At 37.5% G+C, this 17,429-nt stretch overlaps 1 protein-coding gene across 1 annotated transcript in view; it reads left to right on the forward strand.

The window, feature by feature from the left end:
• LRRC72 (leucine rich repeat containing 72) overlaps window positions 1-17,429 on the forward strand; it is a 42,104-nt gene that overhangs the window by 23,642 nt on the left and 1,033 nt on the right. The window contains 4 exon segments of the mRNA XM_007089086.2: window positions 127-237; window positions 9,073-9,162; window positions 9,847-9,999; window positions 16,686-16,713. Of these exon segments, the coding sequence (XP_007089148.2) occupies window positions 127-237; window positions 9,073-9,162; window positions 9,847-9,999; window positions 16,686-16,713 (382 nt within the window).

The following is a 17,429-nucleotide window of genomic DNA, read 5'->3' on the forward strand; positions in this document are numbered from 1 at the left end:
TGACAATTCACATCATTAGTAGTGACTCCTTTTACCAGCTGAAATGTGTTCTTTGCTTTTGTTTAATTGGCATGTTTAATTAGCATTAAAAGCATTTAAGATTTTGTACAAAATAATGTTTTTCAGGCCTGCACTCTCTACCTTCATTGCATATCCTCCTGCTACACCACAATGAGCTAACGGACATTGATGCAACAGTGAAGGAATTAAAGGGAATGCTCAATCTGAAGAGCCTAAGTATTCATTTGTATATTTATATGGCCATAAGTTAAAATAGTAGTAACACAGGAAAGGTTGCATTTTTTTAAGTTTCAATTAGATCAGTGGTATAACTAAATACTTAAATATTCCTGAAAAGAAGACTAAATCTTATTCGTTTTAAAAATACGTTTTTGAAAGAATAACAGGTGGAAAACATTTTTTGGAGAATTGATATGGCATCTCAAAGGGAAATGATGGAAGTGACAAAAGATTTACATGTTTACACCTGTATGTTTGGTTTTATTTAAAATATAAATGTTTGCACATATTATGTGATTCCATTTATATGATGTGTCCAGAATACATACATCTATTGTGATAACAACACTGAGAGTTCACTATTTTTAAATAGATTTCTGTTTGTCCACTGCTGGGAGGGAAAGGGGGGACTGGGGAGTGATAGCTAAAGAATTAGGGGTTCTTTTGGGAGTGATGAAATGTTTTAAAATCAACTGTGATGATGGTTGCACAACTCTTTGAATATACTAAAAAACATGAATTGAATACTTAACAATGAGTGGTATGTGGTATGCAAATTATATTAATAAAGCTGACACCAAAAAAATTAAAAATTTTTAAAGCTTTCCAGTGGGTGAACAGAAAATTTCATTCATGTATACTGAATCACCCCCAGGAAGGAGGTGACCTACGTAGTGGAAGACAGTGTGAAATGGGTTGGGAAAATAAATAATACATAGTTCTTGCTCAATAAGCTCATACTATTTTTTTAATTTTATTTTTTTAAATTTACATCCAAATTAGTTAGCATATAGTGCAACAATGATTTCGGGAGTAGATTCCTTAATGCCCCTTATCCATTTAGCCCTACCTCCCTCCCACAACCCCTCCAGTAACCCTCAGTTTGTTCTCCATATTTGAGTCTCTTCTGTTTTGTCCCCCTCCCTGTTTATATATTATTTTTATTTCCCTTCCCTTATGTTCATCTGTTTTGTCTCTTAAAGTCCTCATATGAGTGAAGTCATATGATATCTGTCTTTCTCTGACTAATTTCACTTAGCATAATACCCTCCAGTTCCATCCATGTAGTTACAAATGGCAAGATTTCATTCTTTTTGATTGCCGAGTAATACTCCAGTGTGTGTGTGTGTGTGTGTGTGTGTGTGTGTGTGTACATACCACATCTTTATCCATTCATCTGTCGATGGACATTTGGGCTCTTTCCATACTTTGGCTATTGTGGACAGTGCTGCTATAAACATGGGGGTGCATGTGTCCCTTCAAAACAGCATTCTTGTGTTCCTTGGATAAATACCTAGTAGTGCAATTGCTGGGTCGTAGGTAGTTCTATTTTTAGTTTTTTGAGGAACCTCCATACTGTTTTCCAGAGTGGCTGCACCGGCTTGCATTCCTAATAAGCTTATATTCTTGAAGGGTAAATAACCTGTACACAGGTAGAACAGAAGACAAATTATTTTGGGTGTACCAAGGGAAAAGACACTCAGCCCAATGAGTGGGCTTTCAAACTTTAGAGTTTGGAGACTTGTTTACATAATGTCGTGAAGTTGATGTGTTTTTTTCCTATTTATTTTCTATTTATTTCTCAGACTTGCCTGAAACAGTGTTTTGAGTATGTGTAAAATGGTGTTGATGGTGGAGATTCTGATCAGATCAATTCATAGAGTAATTAAAGTTTTCATATATTTTCAGTGCTAATCAGTTACACCTACTGTATTGGGGAAAAATGACTTAGATGCTCATAGGTAGGTTGTTCAAACCCCAATGTTAAAATGACACCAAGTTCATGTGAGCTCTATGTTTTGTTGTTGTTGTCATTGTTAATCTAAAATCTTGTTGATTTTTCCTTTGGAAAGAAGTTGAAGACAGATGTTTAGGAAACAAACAGTAATCTAAGTTGACTCCTACACCCCATCCCTCCCCTCAGCACACCAACTCGGGCCACAAACTGGGCAGTTGGTCAAGACCATTTGCCCTCCCTTATTATCCTCACCCACTCACTAGTTAGTACATATCTATCACCACCCTTTCTTTTCTGCTTCCTCTACTTAGGTTTTCATCATCTTTGGTTACTTCCTGTCTTGTTCTTCTCAGAGCTCTTGCACAGTACAGGTCCAAGGGGCACATTGATCTTGCCTACACACTGAATGGTGTCCCCTGGAGCTGGCAACATGGCAGTCTTGCCCCCTCAGACACCTTTTAACATGCAAATAACTCCAGGCTTATTTATGAAATGTGATATGGTCTGGGAAATAGTCAGGATTGGCCTGCATATTGGAATTATCTGGCCCTTTTGTGCGGAACAAATGCTTCTGGGATTAAACGACTGATCTGGAACTCTCACTTACCTTCATTTTTCCATAAAATGGGCTAATAGCTAGCCCTTAAGATTGTCTGAAATAGTAAGCTAACTCCGTCAGACATGTTTTGAAAAAGCATTTCTTGACATTAATGTTATTTGGAAGCAGCAATAAAAACAAAAATGGTATTACTGTGGTTTATGTAAATTACATAATGAATTGAGATGCATGCAGTCTAGAAAATTCTGCTAAGTTGTAAATAGATTTGAAAAACAACTTGGGGCACCTGGGTGGCTCAGTCAGTTAAGCACCCGACTTCTTGATCTCAGCTCAGGTCTTGATCTCAGGGTCTTGAGTTCAAGACCTGCTTTAGGCTCTGTGCTGGGCAGGAAGCCTACTTTTTAAAAAAATGACATTTTAAATAATAATCATTATAATCACAACATATTTGAATGTCTTTCCTGTTGAGAATATGCTTTCTTATCATGGTCTCATTTAAATCTTCACAGAAATCCTATGATCTGATTAGAATGATTTCCCCTTTAATGGTGGGCACGCAGGTCTCAGAGACTTAACCAAACTACAAAGAAATGTTAACATTTAAACTCATGCCTTGTTTCTTTGTTTAGCATCAATCCATTCACTTGTTTAATAAATATTTATCATTTATTTATTCATTCATTCATTCATTCATTCAATAAATATTTATCATACATTCACTATATGACCCTCTGCTACACGGAAACACAAAAGTAAACAAAAAAGACCCCGTCTGGAGCTTATGGTTTTATAACTTTCAGCCTAAATATTTCTTAGAGAGCAGAAGGAACTAGATGTGCAACTAAATGGACAATTTGCTAAATGTAAGAACTCAATAATTTAATCAGATTTATTTTACAAGACAAGATTTGGAAGTTACCAATCAAGGTTGTCCTATGGGAGTCAACAGGATTATGCCCTGAACAAAGTGCTTGGTGCAGAAGTGAGTGGAGTCTGAAATCCAGCCTGCGTCTCCCTTGTTAAGCAAGTATGTGAGCACAGAGTTGTGTCAGCCCTGAGGTGGGGTTGCCTTTTCTAGTTCTCTAGGTTGGCCAGCCTGGTCATATAACGTCCTTATCATTTCCTGTCACAACAGTTGAAGCGACCTCTACTTACAATCATGGCCATCTAATTCAAGTTACACGACTACAATTGTTCCAAATGAGAATCTTGTAGTGGGATCATTTTTTGAAAGGGAGAGAATGCTATGTCCAATTACCCAAAAATAAAATTGTAGAAAAGCTTTGGTAGCAAATATGCACACTTTGAACACTTGCCCCATTTTGGTTGAAGATATTATATGGGAAAGTCTCACATGTACTAGACTACTAATTGCATTTGTGCAGTAATGTGCTCAGATTAAGTTTCTCTGAGCCTCATTTGCAATCACAGATTAGATTCAGCTCATTAATTAAAATGAGAGATCCATATATTTTCAAGTGTTAACATTTTTGCCTTTCCAAGTTGTAAAACCGTATAAAATGCTAAAGTGTTGTTATTATTCCACTCCAGTTACAAGTTCTTCAGAGGGTGAGAAAATAGCCTGGAGGGGAAACTTCTAATCCATTTCGGCATTTTCCCCTCCTTTGGCGTTTAAGAGGAGGATTGCCAAGAGATGGCCCAGGAGACACAGGGCCCGGAGCTTCAGGGAGGCCTACCCCAGCTGCCGAGTGTGAGGTCCTGGAAACTGGAATTCCTGACTTCCAGGCTGAGTCAGGAGGGCCCCACCTCTTCTCTCCAGGCGGTCTACCTTTCCACACCCTCCCTCTCCAGCTCCATGTTCCTCTTTCCTCCCTTTCTGTGAACTCTTTCTAAATCAGGAGCTACGTGTTTCAAAGACCCATTTTCTGGCTAATGATGTTCCCTGACCTTCAGTCCCCCTGTCTCTCTCCCAGCACACAGCAGGAAAACACCACCAGCAGCAGCCACAAAATACTTACATTCTGCTGTTCCTAAACTTTCACTCTCCTCATTTCTCTCAAATTTTTTGTTTCGTTAAGCTCCACTATTGGGAAGTACATTCAGACACCTGCATTGCATAAGTTTCTAAATACTTTTTTATTAATGTTTATTTATTTTTGGGAGAGAGACAGAGCATGAGCAGGGGAAGGGCAGAGAGAGAGGGAGACAGAATCAGAAGCAGACTCCAGGCTCTGAACTGTCAGCACAGAGCCCAATGTGGGGCTCAAACTCATGAACCTGAACCGAAGTCAGACGCTTAACCCATCTGAGCCGCCCAGGCGCCCCAGCATTGCATAATTTTTAAGGTTTGCTTCCCAGAAGCCCTTTAAGGATTCACCATTAGAGACAGAGTGACCTTGTCAAGAGATGGTCTCCATTTTCTTCAGACTCCATCTTCAACATTTTCTATCCTTTTCCACTTGGCCCCTGTCCACTGCAGATGGCAAATAGACAGGGGCTGAAGAGGGACACTGAGATCAGGGTGGGGCTATGATCTTGATGGCCTCTGCCTTCGAGCCTCTACCTGAAATGGCTCAAGTGGGACTGATGAGGGAGTGTAAGGCAAGCTGACACCACATACACCACCTGGGCCCCCAGGTGGGATGTGACATTCCCCAGGCACTCCCAGCTGCCCAAGAACAAAGGAAAGGGCAGAAAACAAACAGTTACACTAATAGTCTCCATCAGTTTACAAATATCTTAGTAAATTAAAAAAAAAAAAGCAATCTTATCAATAGCCTTCTCCAGGAACTCCCTACCATCTCAATGATTAAGCTTTGCTAGAGGAAAAAACGACCTCAGCTTGACAAAATCTAGGCCTCCAGTAAATGAACCTTCTTTAGCATATGGAAACCCTTTAAGAAACTTCCTCCTGACTTCATCTCTCCCAACTCCATGGTCTATAAGCAGTCACTCTTCACAACCCCAGTGCAGCTCTTTCTGCCCACAGGTCCTGTCCCCGAGCTTTAATAAAAATCACCTTTTTGCACCAAAAATGTCTTCAAAAATTTTCTTGGCCATCAGCTCCGAACGCCTGCCACCCCTCCAAACCCCATCAGGACCACCCCTCCCAAACAACAAAACAATCCACCCAATAACAAGAGCCAACTGGGTCTTTGCTGTTTGTCTTGAAGAAGAGAATATTCTGACCCCTCTACTGTCTTCATCCCCTGCTTTAGTCCAGGTTTGCCTTTTAATAATCAGGGATGATTTCCATATTCAGTACGAGCACGTGGTGTGCAGTGGCCCACAGATGTTGTTAAAGTAAGACGGTGGTAAACAACGGAGATGCTGCCCTTGCTAAGTAACCTTGAGCCAGAACCTCAGAATCTTAGTGTGTGACCATTGCCAGCTGAACTCGCTTCTGCAGGCTGTTCTGCACAGACACAGAACATAACTGCTTTTAACTTCTCTGTATCATTTTCCCCATCTATTAAAGCGAACATGTTGGTACATTATTAATCACATCAACTTTCTTCAAAGGGGGTCTTAAAACCCTTAATGTTCATTTAAATGATGGTTTTCAATTTAGCTTTAAAAGTTTTAAAAAATTAACTGAAGCCAATTATTTAGATAACTTTTTTCTCTTCTGTTTCAAGAAGTAGCTTCGTACATGTGACTCATGTAATTCAAGCTGTGCAGTAAGGTAGTAAAGACATTTTGATATATTATTGGATAGATGTAAATTGCTGAGACTCAGAATCCCAAATTAAGATAAGCAAGACAGTGCTGGCGCCACCGAGGTGTACTCTATAAGTAGCCTAGAGGGAAAGTGGATTAAATAGTATTAACCTATTGAAAGTGAAAGTGTAAGCAATTTTGCTTCATAGTTTCTAAAGGAATGTACCCATACATCATGGAAGGCTTTCAGAACTTTCAGACACAGGAAACTGATTTCATATCTTAGAAACTTAATTTATGGTAATTTTACAGCATCAATCCAAAACTCATAAATCCAAAATGTTGAGTATTTAATAGTATGGAAGGGGGGAAAAAGAGTTTGGAAATAAGATTGCTTCTTTCTAAAACTTAAGAGCAAGGAAAAACAAAGTGAAAAATCGTAAAGATGAAATGCCTCTCAAACGATTTAATTCTATTTTTTAAAGTTAATTTAAGCAGAGGCTGGGCTAAGAGCCCAGTGTTCTGACTTGCTGTCACTTAGATTTTACTTTAGAATGAGATAAATGGTGAGCCACAATGAACGCATCAAGTCTTCAGTATTGAGACACCTTCTTTATAAGTAATCTAACAGCAGTAAATCTAAATTGGATGTTTTGTTGAGCCGAAGCTTGGTTTTCAATTTACATAAAGAAGTTACTTAACTGAAGGCTAGGAAAAAAAAGCCGAAAGAAATGAAATAGGAATGTTTTCAGAGGGAAAAGAGAATGGGAAGGGTGTACCAAGAGGAAACGTCATAGCTACATTTTCGATTTACATCACAGGCGACGGCAGACTATCCCCCCCCCCCCCCCTTTAATGTACAATAGGGTTATGAAGCATCAGCTGTGATTCTCCAACACGGTAACCAAAGAACAGGCTTCCGCACTGAAGCATCTGTGACTTTTTCTTCCTCCTAAACTCTCATTAAAAACAATTGTGTTTTGCTTTTACATCCTTGTAGGATGTTCTTTTCTCTTTCTGGCTCCAATACATGATCCCTGTGGATCTTTTAAAACCTGTCCTTAGGGGCGCCTGGGTGGCTCAGTCGGGTGAGCGGCCAACTTCGGCTCGGGTCATGATCTCGCGGTCCATGAGTTCGAGCCCGGCGTCAGGCTCTGTGCTGACGGCTCAGAGCCTGGAGCCTGTTTCAGATTCTGTGTCTCCCTCTCTCTGACCCTCCCCCGTTCATGCTCTGTCTTTCTCTGTCTCAAAAATAAATGAACGTAAAAAAAAAAACAAAAACCTGTCCTTATTACTGGTTTAATATACATCTGTCCTATTCCCTGTTCAGTAGTAATAATTATTTGTTACCACTTTAAATTCCTTTCAAGTTAACAATTTAAACCATTTTTGTCACTCAAGAAATCTTGAAAATTTTGTTTCATTTTTTCCTCTTATTTCCCCCAATGCATACATATTTCCTTTCTTTTAAATTCTTTGTTGCTCCTGGATCTACATTTTCTTTTATGCCTTCCTCATTCTGATTGCTTCTGTTTATTATGTACCAGGTGTCTTCCATTGCCTACTTTAAGTCCCTGTAAAGCTCAAGTTTTCCACAGGGAATAGCTACATGTAATGGTTTCATTAGCCAGAAAAGTTTGTGTTTATATGATAAATATCAAAATGTTTTATAACCTACAGGGAAAACATCCAGATGATCAACTTTTTCAGTTTTTATCAAAATAGTTCATTGTCTTTGAAGCACTCCCCCACCTTCTTCATGTTGCCAACTGTTCTTTCCTGGGCTTATGATGCTTAGGGTTTTCATGCTTTTATCAAGCGTCTCTGTATTTTACAGTCCAATGCTAGAGCACTACTCCTAAATTTAACATGTACAGTACACGAGCCCCATTTTGTGATAGCGATGTAGTCGCACAACGGCTGGAACTCTTTCTACTACTGCCACCTAGTGGTTCTCCTCACGAGATGTATCTTCCCGAAGTGTTTTTCTAGAAATTGCACGTTGGCAGAATCCAGTAGCTAAAGATATTCAAGTGGAAATCATGAAAGCTTTCTTTCACATTGTATTAAAGTAACCCTGTTTCACACACCTAGGGAAGAAGAGGGAAGATACTTCACTCTTTCCACGAAAATAAAACTCTCACAACTTTAGTTGAAAAATTTTTTAAATGCACCTGCACGCTGATGTCTAAAGTATGTGACGTCAGAAACGCCAGGAGCTCTTCCACATGTGCTTGCCTCCCACCTCCGGCCACTGTACTAGACAGCATGATTCATTAGGTATCACAGCACCTGCATAAAGGAAATCAGAAGCACGTGCTTCTGGCCAGAGGTAAACAAGACGCAAGATCAGCACCTGTTCAGCTCTGCTCCTGCTGAGCTCTGAAGCCGCCACTGGTATTTATGTAATCTGAACTGCGTGCGATGGTTTAAAGTGGAGGAAGAAAACGATATTAGATCAGTGTACTGCATCTCTCCCCGTCTCCACACAGCCACCTTTGTGACCTTTGAGACTAGAAGAGAACCGAGGGAACAAATACTTCAGCAGACAGCAGCATTAAGGCCTCCGCAGAGCTGATATCTTGTCATTTCTTTACTAATTAACTTATAGCCATGTTAAAATTTTCATCATTTGTGGTAGATGGGGTAGACGCTATGTCCCCAGCACCTAGGACCATTCTTAGTATACAGTAAGCACTCAGGAAATATTTGTTGGATGAGTGTATTTAACAAATGGGAAAAAAAGGGCCGCTCTGAAAAGTGAGTTTTAGTGGGGCCATTGGTTTGGTCCATGGAGCAGAGTTTTACATGTTCTTATGTTTCATATTAATTCTGCAATTTCCCATACTTTAGCAAGTGATACATGAAACCTGTTTTGAAATCTGACATCTAAACTTGGATTCTCTCTTTGCAGGTCTCTACCAAAACCCTTTGTGCCAATATAACCTGTACCGTTTATATATAATCTACCACCTTCCAGGAGTAGAGTTGCTTGATCGAAATCGTAAGGACACCTCTGGCAGAGAAATAAGTGAAGGACAGTCTTCTAGCTCACTAGCTTAAAAATGCTGAAAGTCTTTGAAAATAATTTTCTTTGTAAATGGACTTTCAATTATTTATTTTCAAAATGTTTGCTCTGAAATTTTCCCTAGCTTAGGAATTATTTCTCTTGATCACTGTATTGAAAAGGCCATCTAACTGAGCATAAGGATTGGTCTCCTTGCCCTGATTTTGACATACATGTGTTGGATGCCAAATCATTTGTCCCCAGCATTTTAGTGTTTTATTTCAAAAATGAGAGAAATGGACTAAATCTCTTAAGGCCTATTTAAGTTCTAAAAATCGTTTTCTTTGAAATCCTGTAAATATATTTATTAAGACATATATAATCAATGACAATTTCTTTGTGAATACACCTTTAGACATTGTAGATGAACTAGTATGTCCATTTATATGAACCACAAAAATAACCTCACCATGTTACATTTTACCCTTTAGGGGGCCTCTTTTACCTCCAAGGAAATAACTGTGATAGCCCTTCGCAGTTCTGACAGGATGTTCACATATGACATAGTTCAGATAAACACATTTTTCCAAGTGTTCAATTATCTTCTGAATCTCTATAATGCTTCTCTATAATGCTTCTCTATAATGCTACGAAGTTAACATTACTATTTGCATTTGTCAGAAGTTACAGAGAAGGAAAGAAGATCAATGATCACCATTTTTAATCACAAAAAGGCTCATATTGTTCAATCAATAGCATTCAGAGGAAAAGTAGATGCCTCCTGGAATCCTAGATCACCGTTTAAGCAAAAACCAGCTCAGAGAATACCTCCAGGTATTTTGAAACCAGAAGAAAAATGAAATTAAAATTCCTCAGACTTTTGGTTACTTTGATTATAATAATAATGGCTGCAATTGACAATAAGCTAAGCCCCTACATGGTGAATAAATATTCTCCAATTTTATTAGTCCAATTAAAGTGATATGCAATTTTATCTGTTTATGTATATTAAATTAAATGAGGTAATGTGATAATAATGAGATATTACCTTGAAATTCTTCCTTTAGTATCTAGTAACTATAAAAGGCTCAGTAAATAAGCTTTGTTTATTATTATTACCACTATCACTGGACAATTTCACCAATTAAAGCTATAAGTTGTTGATAATATGGCAAAAATATTAAGAAGAAATAAAGATCATCTACAATTCCTTCACCCAGAAGTAATCACTGTTACTATTTAGGTTGGATTCATATACACACACTTATTATACACAAGTAGAATTTGAATATTTTCAGTGATGTTTCGTTAGTTAGAATTTAATTTCTTACATGTAACAGCAATCCAACTTCACTGACTTAAGGAAATAGAGATTTTTCTCACATAGCAAATAGTACAAAGGGAGGGTGTTCAGGGTTAGTGCAAAGTTCAATGATATCAGTATTTAAGAATACATCTATCTTTTGTTCTATTCATAGTGTGATTTATGGTTACAAGGTGACTGCTATACAGCCAGGCCTCACAAGGAGGTACAAAAAAGATGCAAAGACAAAACCCTTTTACTCATGACACTGTGCCAAAGAGATGACATAGATTTGCAAAACCACAAGCAAAAAAAAAAAAAAAAAAAAAAATTTCTAGAAATGAAGGAAAAAAATATTAAAATGGAAAAAGATTTTGAAGAAACTACCCAGAATGTAGTATAGAGAAAGCAAGAGATAGAAAATATTAATTAGCTGTTGAGACAAGGAGACATTAGAAACAGAAGGTCCAGCATCAGTTTAGTAATCCTGAAGGAAAACAATAGAGAAATTGGGCATAAGTTGATGTTTGAGGTGATAACAACTGAGGATTTTCCAAATTTGACAAATGATATGAACCTTTAGATTTATCACAGAAAATTAATCCAAAGACATAAATAACATATAACAATGTCAAAAATCCACACCAAAGGCAAAATGATCTAAAAATAGACTGAAAATTGTAGATTACCTATAACATAATAAGTTATAGATTCACAATAAACTTTCCAACTGCAATTATGGAAGTCAGAAGACAGTGATCCAATGCCTTTAAAAAAAATTTTTTTTTAATGTTTATTTATTTTTAAGAGCCAGAGAGTGACAGACCATGAGCGGGGGAGGGGCTGAGAGCGAGGGAGTCAGAATCCCAAGCAGGCTCCAGGCTCTGAGGTCAGCACAGAGCCCAACACGGGGCTCGAACTCATGGACCACGAGATCATGACCTGAGCCGAAGTCACATGCTTAACTGACTGAGCCACCCAGGTGCCCCAAATCCAATGCTTTTAAAAAGCTGAGGAAAAGTAATTGTCAATCAAAAATTCTACAACTAGCTAAGCTAGTCAAAAATGAGCAAGAGGGGTACCTGGGTGGCTCAGTCAGCTAAGCATCCAACTTCAACTCAGGTCATGATCTCACAGTTCCCTGGTTCGACCCCTGCATCCATCTCTCTTCTGTCAGCACGGAGCTGGCCTCAGATCCTCTGTCTCCCTCTCTCTCTCTCTCCCCCCCTCCCCCACTCATGCTTGCACGCACTATCAAAAATAAAACATTTTTTTAAATGAGCAAGAGGAAAAGAATGGCAAAATTAAGATTTTCCTCTCAACTTTTTAATGTGAAAATTTCAAAACATAGGAAAAGTTGAAAGAATGTCACTTACATATTCAATAATTGTTAATATTCTGTCATATTCACCACCCTTCATAAATGAGGCTTTGCCTTTTTATTCAAGAACGACCTCCTCAGAAGCTTCTACTTACATCTGATTGGCCATCCCCAATCTCCATGTTAACTGGAAAACCTCAAAATACCACTGAACCATTTAGATGTTTCAGTAACAGGTATCACAACTCTTCAGTTCTAAATAATTTAGCCTCTAAGTTTAAAAATAAGGGCATTCTTCTATATAGCCCCAATGACATTATCATACCTAAAAAACTATGAGTGTACTCATACTATTTAATACATAATAATACATATTCAAATGTTCCCAGTTGTTCCAAGATGGCTGCTATAGCTGCTCTTTCAAACCAGAATCCAATTAAATTTCTTAACATGTGGTTGTTATGGACCTTTACTCTTTTTAAATTTAAAAATTTTGCAATTTGTTTCCATGACTCTTTTAGGGACCAGGCCAGTTAAATTGTAGAATGCATCAATTTGTATGACTGTTTCCACAAGATGTCATTAAACTTGTCCCTTTACCCACTGTATGTCCCAGAGAATGGAAGAAATGTCCATAGGACATGTTCTGGATGCAGTAGAGTGTAGAGCAGTGGTTCTCAAAGTGTGGTTCCTAAACCAGTAACAGCAACATCGCATAAGAACTTGCGACCAATGCAAATTCTTGTCCCAAAAGAGATCGACTAAATTAGAAACTCAAAGATGGGACCCAGAAAGCTGTTTTAACAAGCCTTTCAGGTGACTCTGATATACACCCCAGTTAGAGAACAACTAGCATAGAGGCAAGAACACAAGCTTTGGGATCAGATTCCCCCTAGGTTTGAATACCAGCTGTGCTAGTAAGTAGAAGTTTTATTAATCTTGACCCTAACTTGTTTCAGCTTTCTGATTTTTAAAACTAGGGACAGACAATATCTTCCTCTGGCTGTCACGACTCTTATACACACACTCATTATATACACACACTGCCACCACCCTATCTGACACATATGAAGGACGTGATAAAAACTGAACTGTTCTATTAGTCTCCTCCTAGGTTTTTCTTTCACTTCATGTAAGCTACACAAACTGAATGTTATCAGATTAGTGCAAGTGAGCCATGCTATGGCAGGAAGTGAATCTCTGGATAGAAAATCTCCACTCTTAAAAATAGGTAACACACTCTTAAAAACAATGTAAGCCATTCCATCTGTTTTTCAGCGCTACTGTTATTACAAGTATGAGGAAGACGGTTGAACACTACCTTTAGCGCTTTACCTTTCTTTAGTGCAACGAGATTGCAGAAAAAAACTATTATCCTTTTATTATTCTCTTTATTACTTTTCATATTAAACCTCCAAAAACGAAATCAGAGGAAGAAAGAATACGGAGAGTGTTTCACTGCACCTGAGAGTTGTTCTTCTGAATTCATAGCTATGTTACCTATAGCCCTCCTAAAACTTAGGATGGCCCTAATCTACTCATTTCCTACAAAACGCCAATATATCAGAGCAACTAAATAGTATTTTTAGCCCAATATTTAGCCTGGCTTACTTTAGCTTATCTTAATAACTGAACACGTACAATGAAACTAATAAAACCCACTATGTAAGTTTTTTAAAATATGTCTTACAGTTTTATAGTTTCTATATTTGTTTTTATATAAATCTCATCTTGCTGTGACATGCACATTTAGGACTCTGAATCCTTTAACTGGGAAGAAACCATACTTAAAATTGTTCATAAGGTAATTTTAACACCACGTTTTGATTTCATTATCTTTAACCTTATACTGGGAAAGAAACCAATTATATTCTAACAGCTTGAGAAGTAAGGTCAACTTGTAGTTTCTTCACATGCCACGTATCCATCCTTGTAAAACGGGTAAAAGACATGCACCGATTTCCATTAATTGTCATGCTTATTGCAGGATAACCAATAACTTCAGAATCAAAATGCTATGGGCTTTTATACGGCTTTAAGGAAGTAGACATTGGGGGATTTCCCACCAACTACCTAAATAGGGATAGACATTAAGGGAGATTAAAATAAATGAAAATATCAATAACTTTTTTTTTTTAATTTTTTTTTTAACCTTTATTTATTTTTGAGACAGAGAGAGACAGAGCATGAATGGGGGAGGGTCAGAGAGAGGGAGATACAGAATCTGAAACAGGCTCCAGGCTCCGGGCTGTCAGCACAGAGCCCGACGCAGGGCTCGAACTCACGGACCTCGAGATCATGACCTGAGCTGAAGTCGGACGCTTAACCGACTGAGCCACCCAGGCGCCCCAACATTTTTAAATGACTAGTAGTGGTCTAAGTAGAACTGCTGGATTTCTGTATTTGCTCTTCTCCCCCAAACAAGATGGAACTGCAGGGCTAAGACCAAGCTGAGGATGATGTCCCAGAGCCTAGGCCTAGCAGCTGAGGCGTGTTAGGAAGAGAGAAGAAGAAAACAACAACAACAACAAAATTCATGTAGACTATTTAGCAAATGGATAGTTCAGCAGAGTGGGTGAATCCAGATATAAGACAGGGAGGCCAGAATCCAGACAAAAGTAAAAATTAAAACTTTTGAGCTGGGGGATCGAAGCCTTGGGAATCCAGGCCTTAAAAACATCTCTGACTCTGAGAAGCAACGACATGAGGCACATCCAGGAAAGCAAATGCCAAGTGCTATTTGTGCAGGAAGCCTCAGAGAGGTACCAGGGGTCAATGTGAGAACTCGAGATTGGTTGGCAACGAGAAAACTGCAGAGTCAGAAGAATTTGTGAAGGCAAAAATCAACAGTCAGCAGAGCAGGTTTTGGAAGCCATGACTGGGGGACACTGGAGTTGTGCCACGGAGCAGTTCTGCGCCAAAGAAATAAACAAAAACCACTTTCTTCGGGAGACATCATAAGGAAAAATAAATTCCAGAGAGATTAAATATCTAAATATAAATGAATTGAAAAGTACATGGGGGAAAAAAGAAAAACTTTTATAATCCCAAGGAGACGAAGTACAATCAAAGCTTTGCACAAAACTCAGGGCCATAAAAATGAAAAGTTGACAGATTTAAACTACATAAAAATGACAACCATTATATGATATAGGAACAAAATTAAAAGAAAATCTTTGCAATATATACAATAGGCAAAAGCTAATTCCTATTATATTAAAGGGTTCCTATAAATCAATTTGTAAACTCCAAATTTAAAAAAAAAGTGACAAAAGCTATGAACAAGACATTTAGAGAAGGAAATAAATGTGATGTGTCATAATCAGCCTTACTAGTGAGCAAATAAATGGAAAATAAAACAATGAGATATCAATTTTGTCCTGCAGATATGCAAACGCTGAGAAGGTTAGTAAAGATTAAGGGAGAAAAAAGCACAACTTATAAATTATTGGTGGGAGTGTAAACTAGTTTAACCATCTTAGCCATATGGCAGCATCCACCAACATATAAAATGTGCAAACCATTCAAAACAGCATTTAAATTTGAAGCCTCTTTTGCAAAAGTATTTGCACATAACAACAAAGATTTATGTATAAAGCTGCTCAATGAAACATTCTAAGTAAAAGAAAAAATAATGAAAACACCGAATGGTCCTTCATAGAAGAATATTAAGTGATGGAACATTCCTACAACATGAACCATTGCACTTTAGAATTATTCCATGGGGTATTGAGTATAAGAAAAATACATCATGGACTAATAAAATGCAGAGTATGACAAAATTGGAACTGAGTTCACATATGTGAGTACACATGTGTATGCACATAGGAGGCTGGAAATCTACACACAAAACTCTTAATAGTGATCCCTCTGGTAAGAGGAATGAGAAAGATCAAATGGAGATTTCATTTTCTACTATTTTCTAGTTTATATTCATTATCAGCAAAATGAGCATTTTATAATTAAAACATATAGAAGGGGTGCCTGGCTGGCTCAGTCAGAAGAGCACAGGACTCTTGATCACAGGGTCGTGAGTTCTAGCCCCATGATGGGTATAGAGATTACTTATAAATAAATAAATAAATAAATAAATAAGTAAGTAAGTAAGTAAGTAAGTAAAATGTAAATTCTTAAAAAAATGCAGCAAGAGAGACTGGGGAAATCAGAAATGGAATGGTCAGCCATTTGTGAAGGGAACAATTCCATGAACTCCTCTAAGGCAGGGGCTATGTGCTCCCTGCTGCTTGTGGTATTGTGGGCTTTGGTGGCCCAACAGGTGCTGGTACATTCCATGTCTGGCCTGGCACCAGGCCTCTGGAGAGGAATGAACAAAGCAATGACAGTCTCTGGAAGATACCATAAGAAATCCCGGCTTTGTGGACCAGCCTTTGAGCTCCAAAGCTAGGGAAGATGGAGATTCTTGTGATCTAGGATTTGTTTATTCTATTTCTTTGAAGTTAATGCCAAGAATTCAAAAGGTTTAAACTGCCCTAAATAGTTCTCCTCATTTGGTCTGGTAGTCCATTTATAGATTCATGTGTCTATCTGAGAAAAAGGATCACTTTCTGCACATGAGACTCAATATCATAATTACAAAAATCCCCACTTGGATTCCACTGGTAACTTAATTGATTAAGCATTCTGTTCTCAGAGTTTTGAGAACTGTATTGAATTAAAGAACTTGCTTCAAACCTAAGGCACTTATAACTAAGAGAAAAGTTCAATTTGAGCTTAAGCATCAAGGCATTTTTGATGGATTGAATTATTTATCTAAATGCTCATTCAAAAATCAGAGAGTTGTGCTCTAGACTTTTCCTTTATAGCACGGTTTTACTGTTTTAAAAAGCTGAATAATTATTTGGAAAATACTAACTTAGAAATGTATTTTTTTTATAGATTTTTCATTTGCGAATAATGTAGACAAGTAAGTGATTTTTTTAACTTTACTTTTATTATCAAATTATTTCATAATTGTATTGACTTTAAATTATCTTCATTTCCCAAATAGATTTTAATGAGTTAAAAAACGACTAACTCTTCAATAGATGAGAAAAACTTCTGTCTTTCTGTGATAAATAAGTTCAAGCTATTTATTCATATTTTACATATTTAGGTTTTTAATATTATTATTATAACCAGAAATAAATGAAAAGCTGATTTGGTGCATAAAAAATAAAACCTAAGAATTATTAGCAAATTACAAATGTTTAATGTTCCTCTAAATATGTTCAGTGAAAGCAGATATGTAGATTAACATTTTATATTCATGGGAATTTATATTTTCAAAAGTAAATACTTCATTAAACTATGAAAAACATTTCAAATTCAAGAACATTGATGAATTTTAAAGTCATTAATTCTTTTTAAATTTTACACTTGGGTATTTTTTTTTCCTTTGGATTCAGGATTGAAAAATATTATTGCCAAGAACACTTATAAAATATAGCATAATGTACGGGCAGCTAGGTGGCTCAGTCAGTTAAGAATCCAGCTTCGGTTCAGGTCATGATCTCACAGTATGTGAGTTCAAGCCCCATGTTGGGCTCTCTGCTGTCAGCACAGAGCCCACTTTGGACCCTCTTCTTCCCCCCCTCCCCTCTACACCTTTCCCCCTCACTCTCTCAAAAATAATAAAAAAAA

The sequence above is a fragment of the Panthera tigris genome, chromosome A2 (assembly GCF_018350195.1).
Source record: "Panthera tigris isolate Pti1 chromosome A2, P.tigris_Pti1_mat1.1, whole genome shotgun sequence".
Lineage (NCBI taxonomy): Eukaryota > Metazoa > Chordata > Mammalia > Carnivora > Felidae > Panthera > Panthera tigris.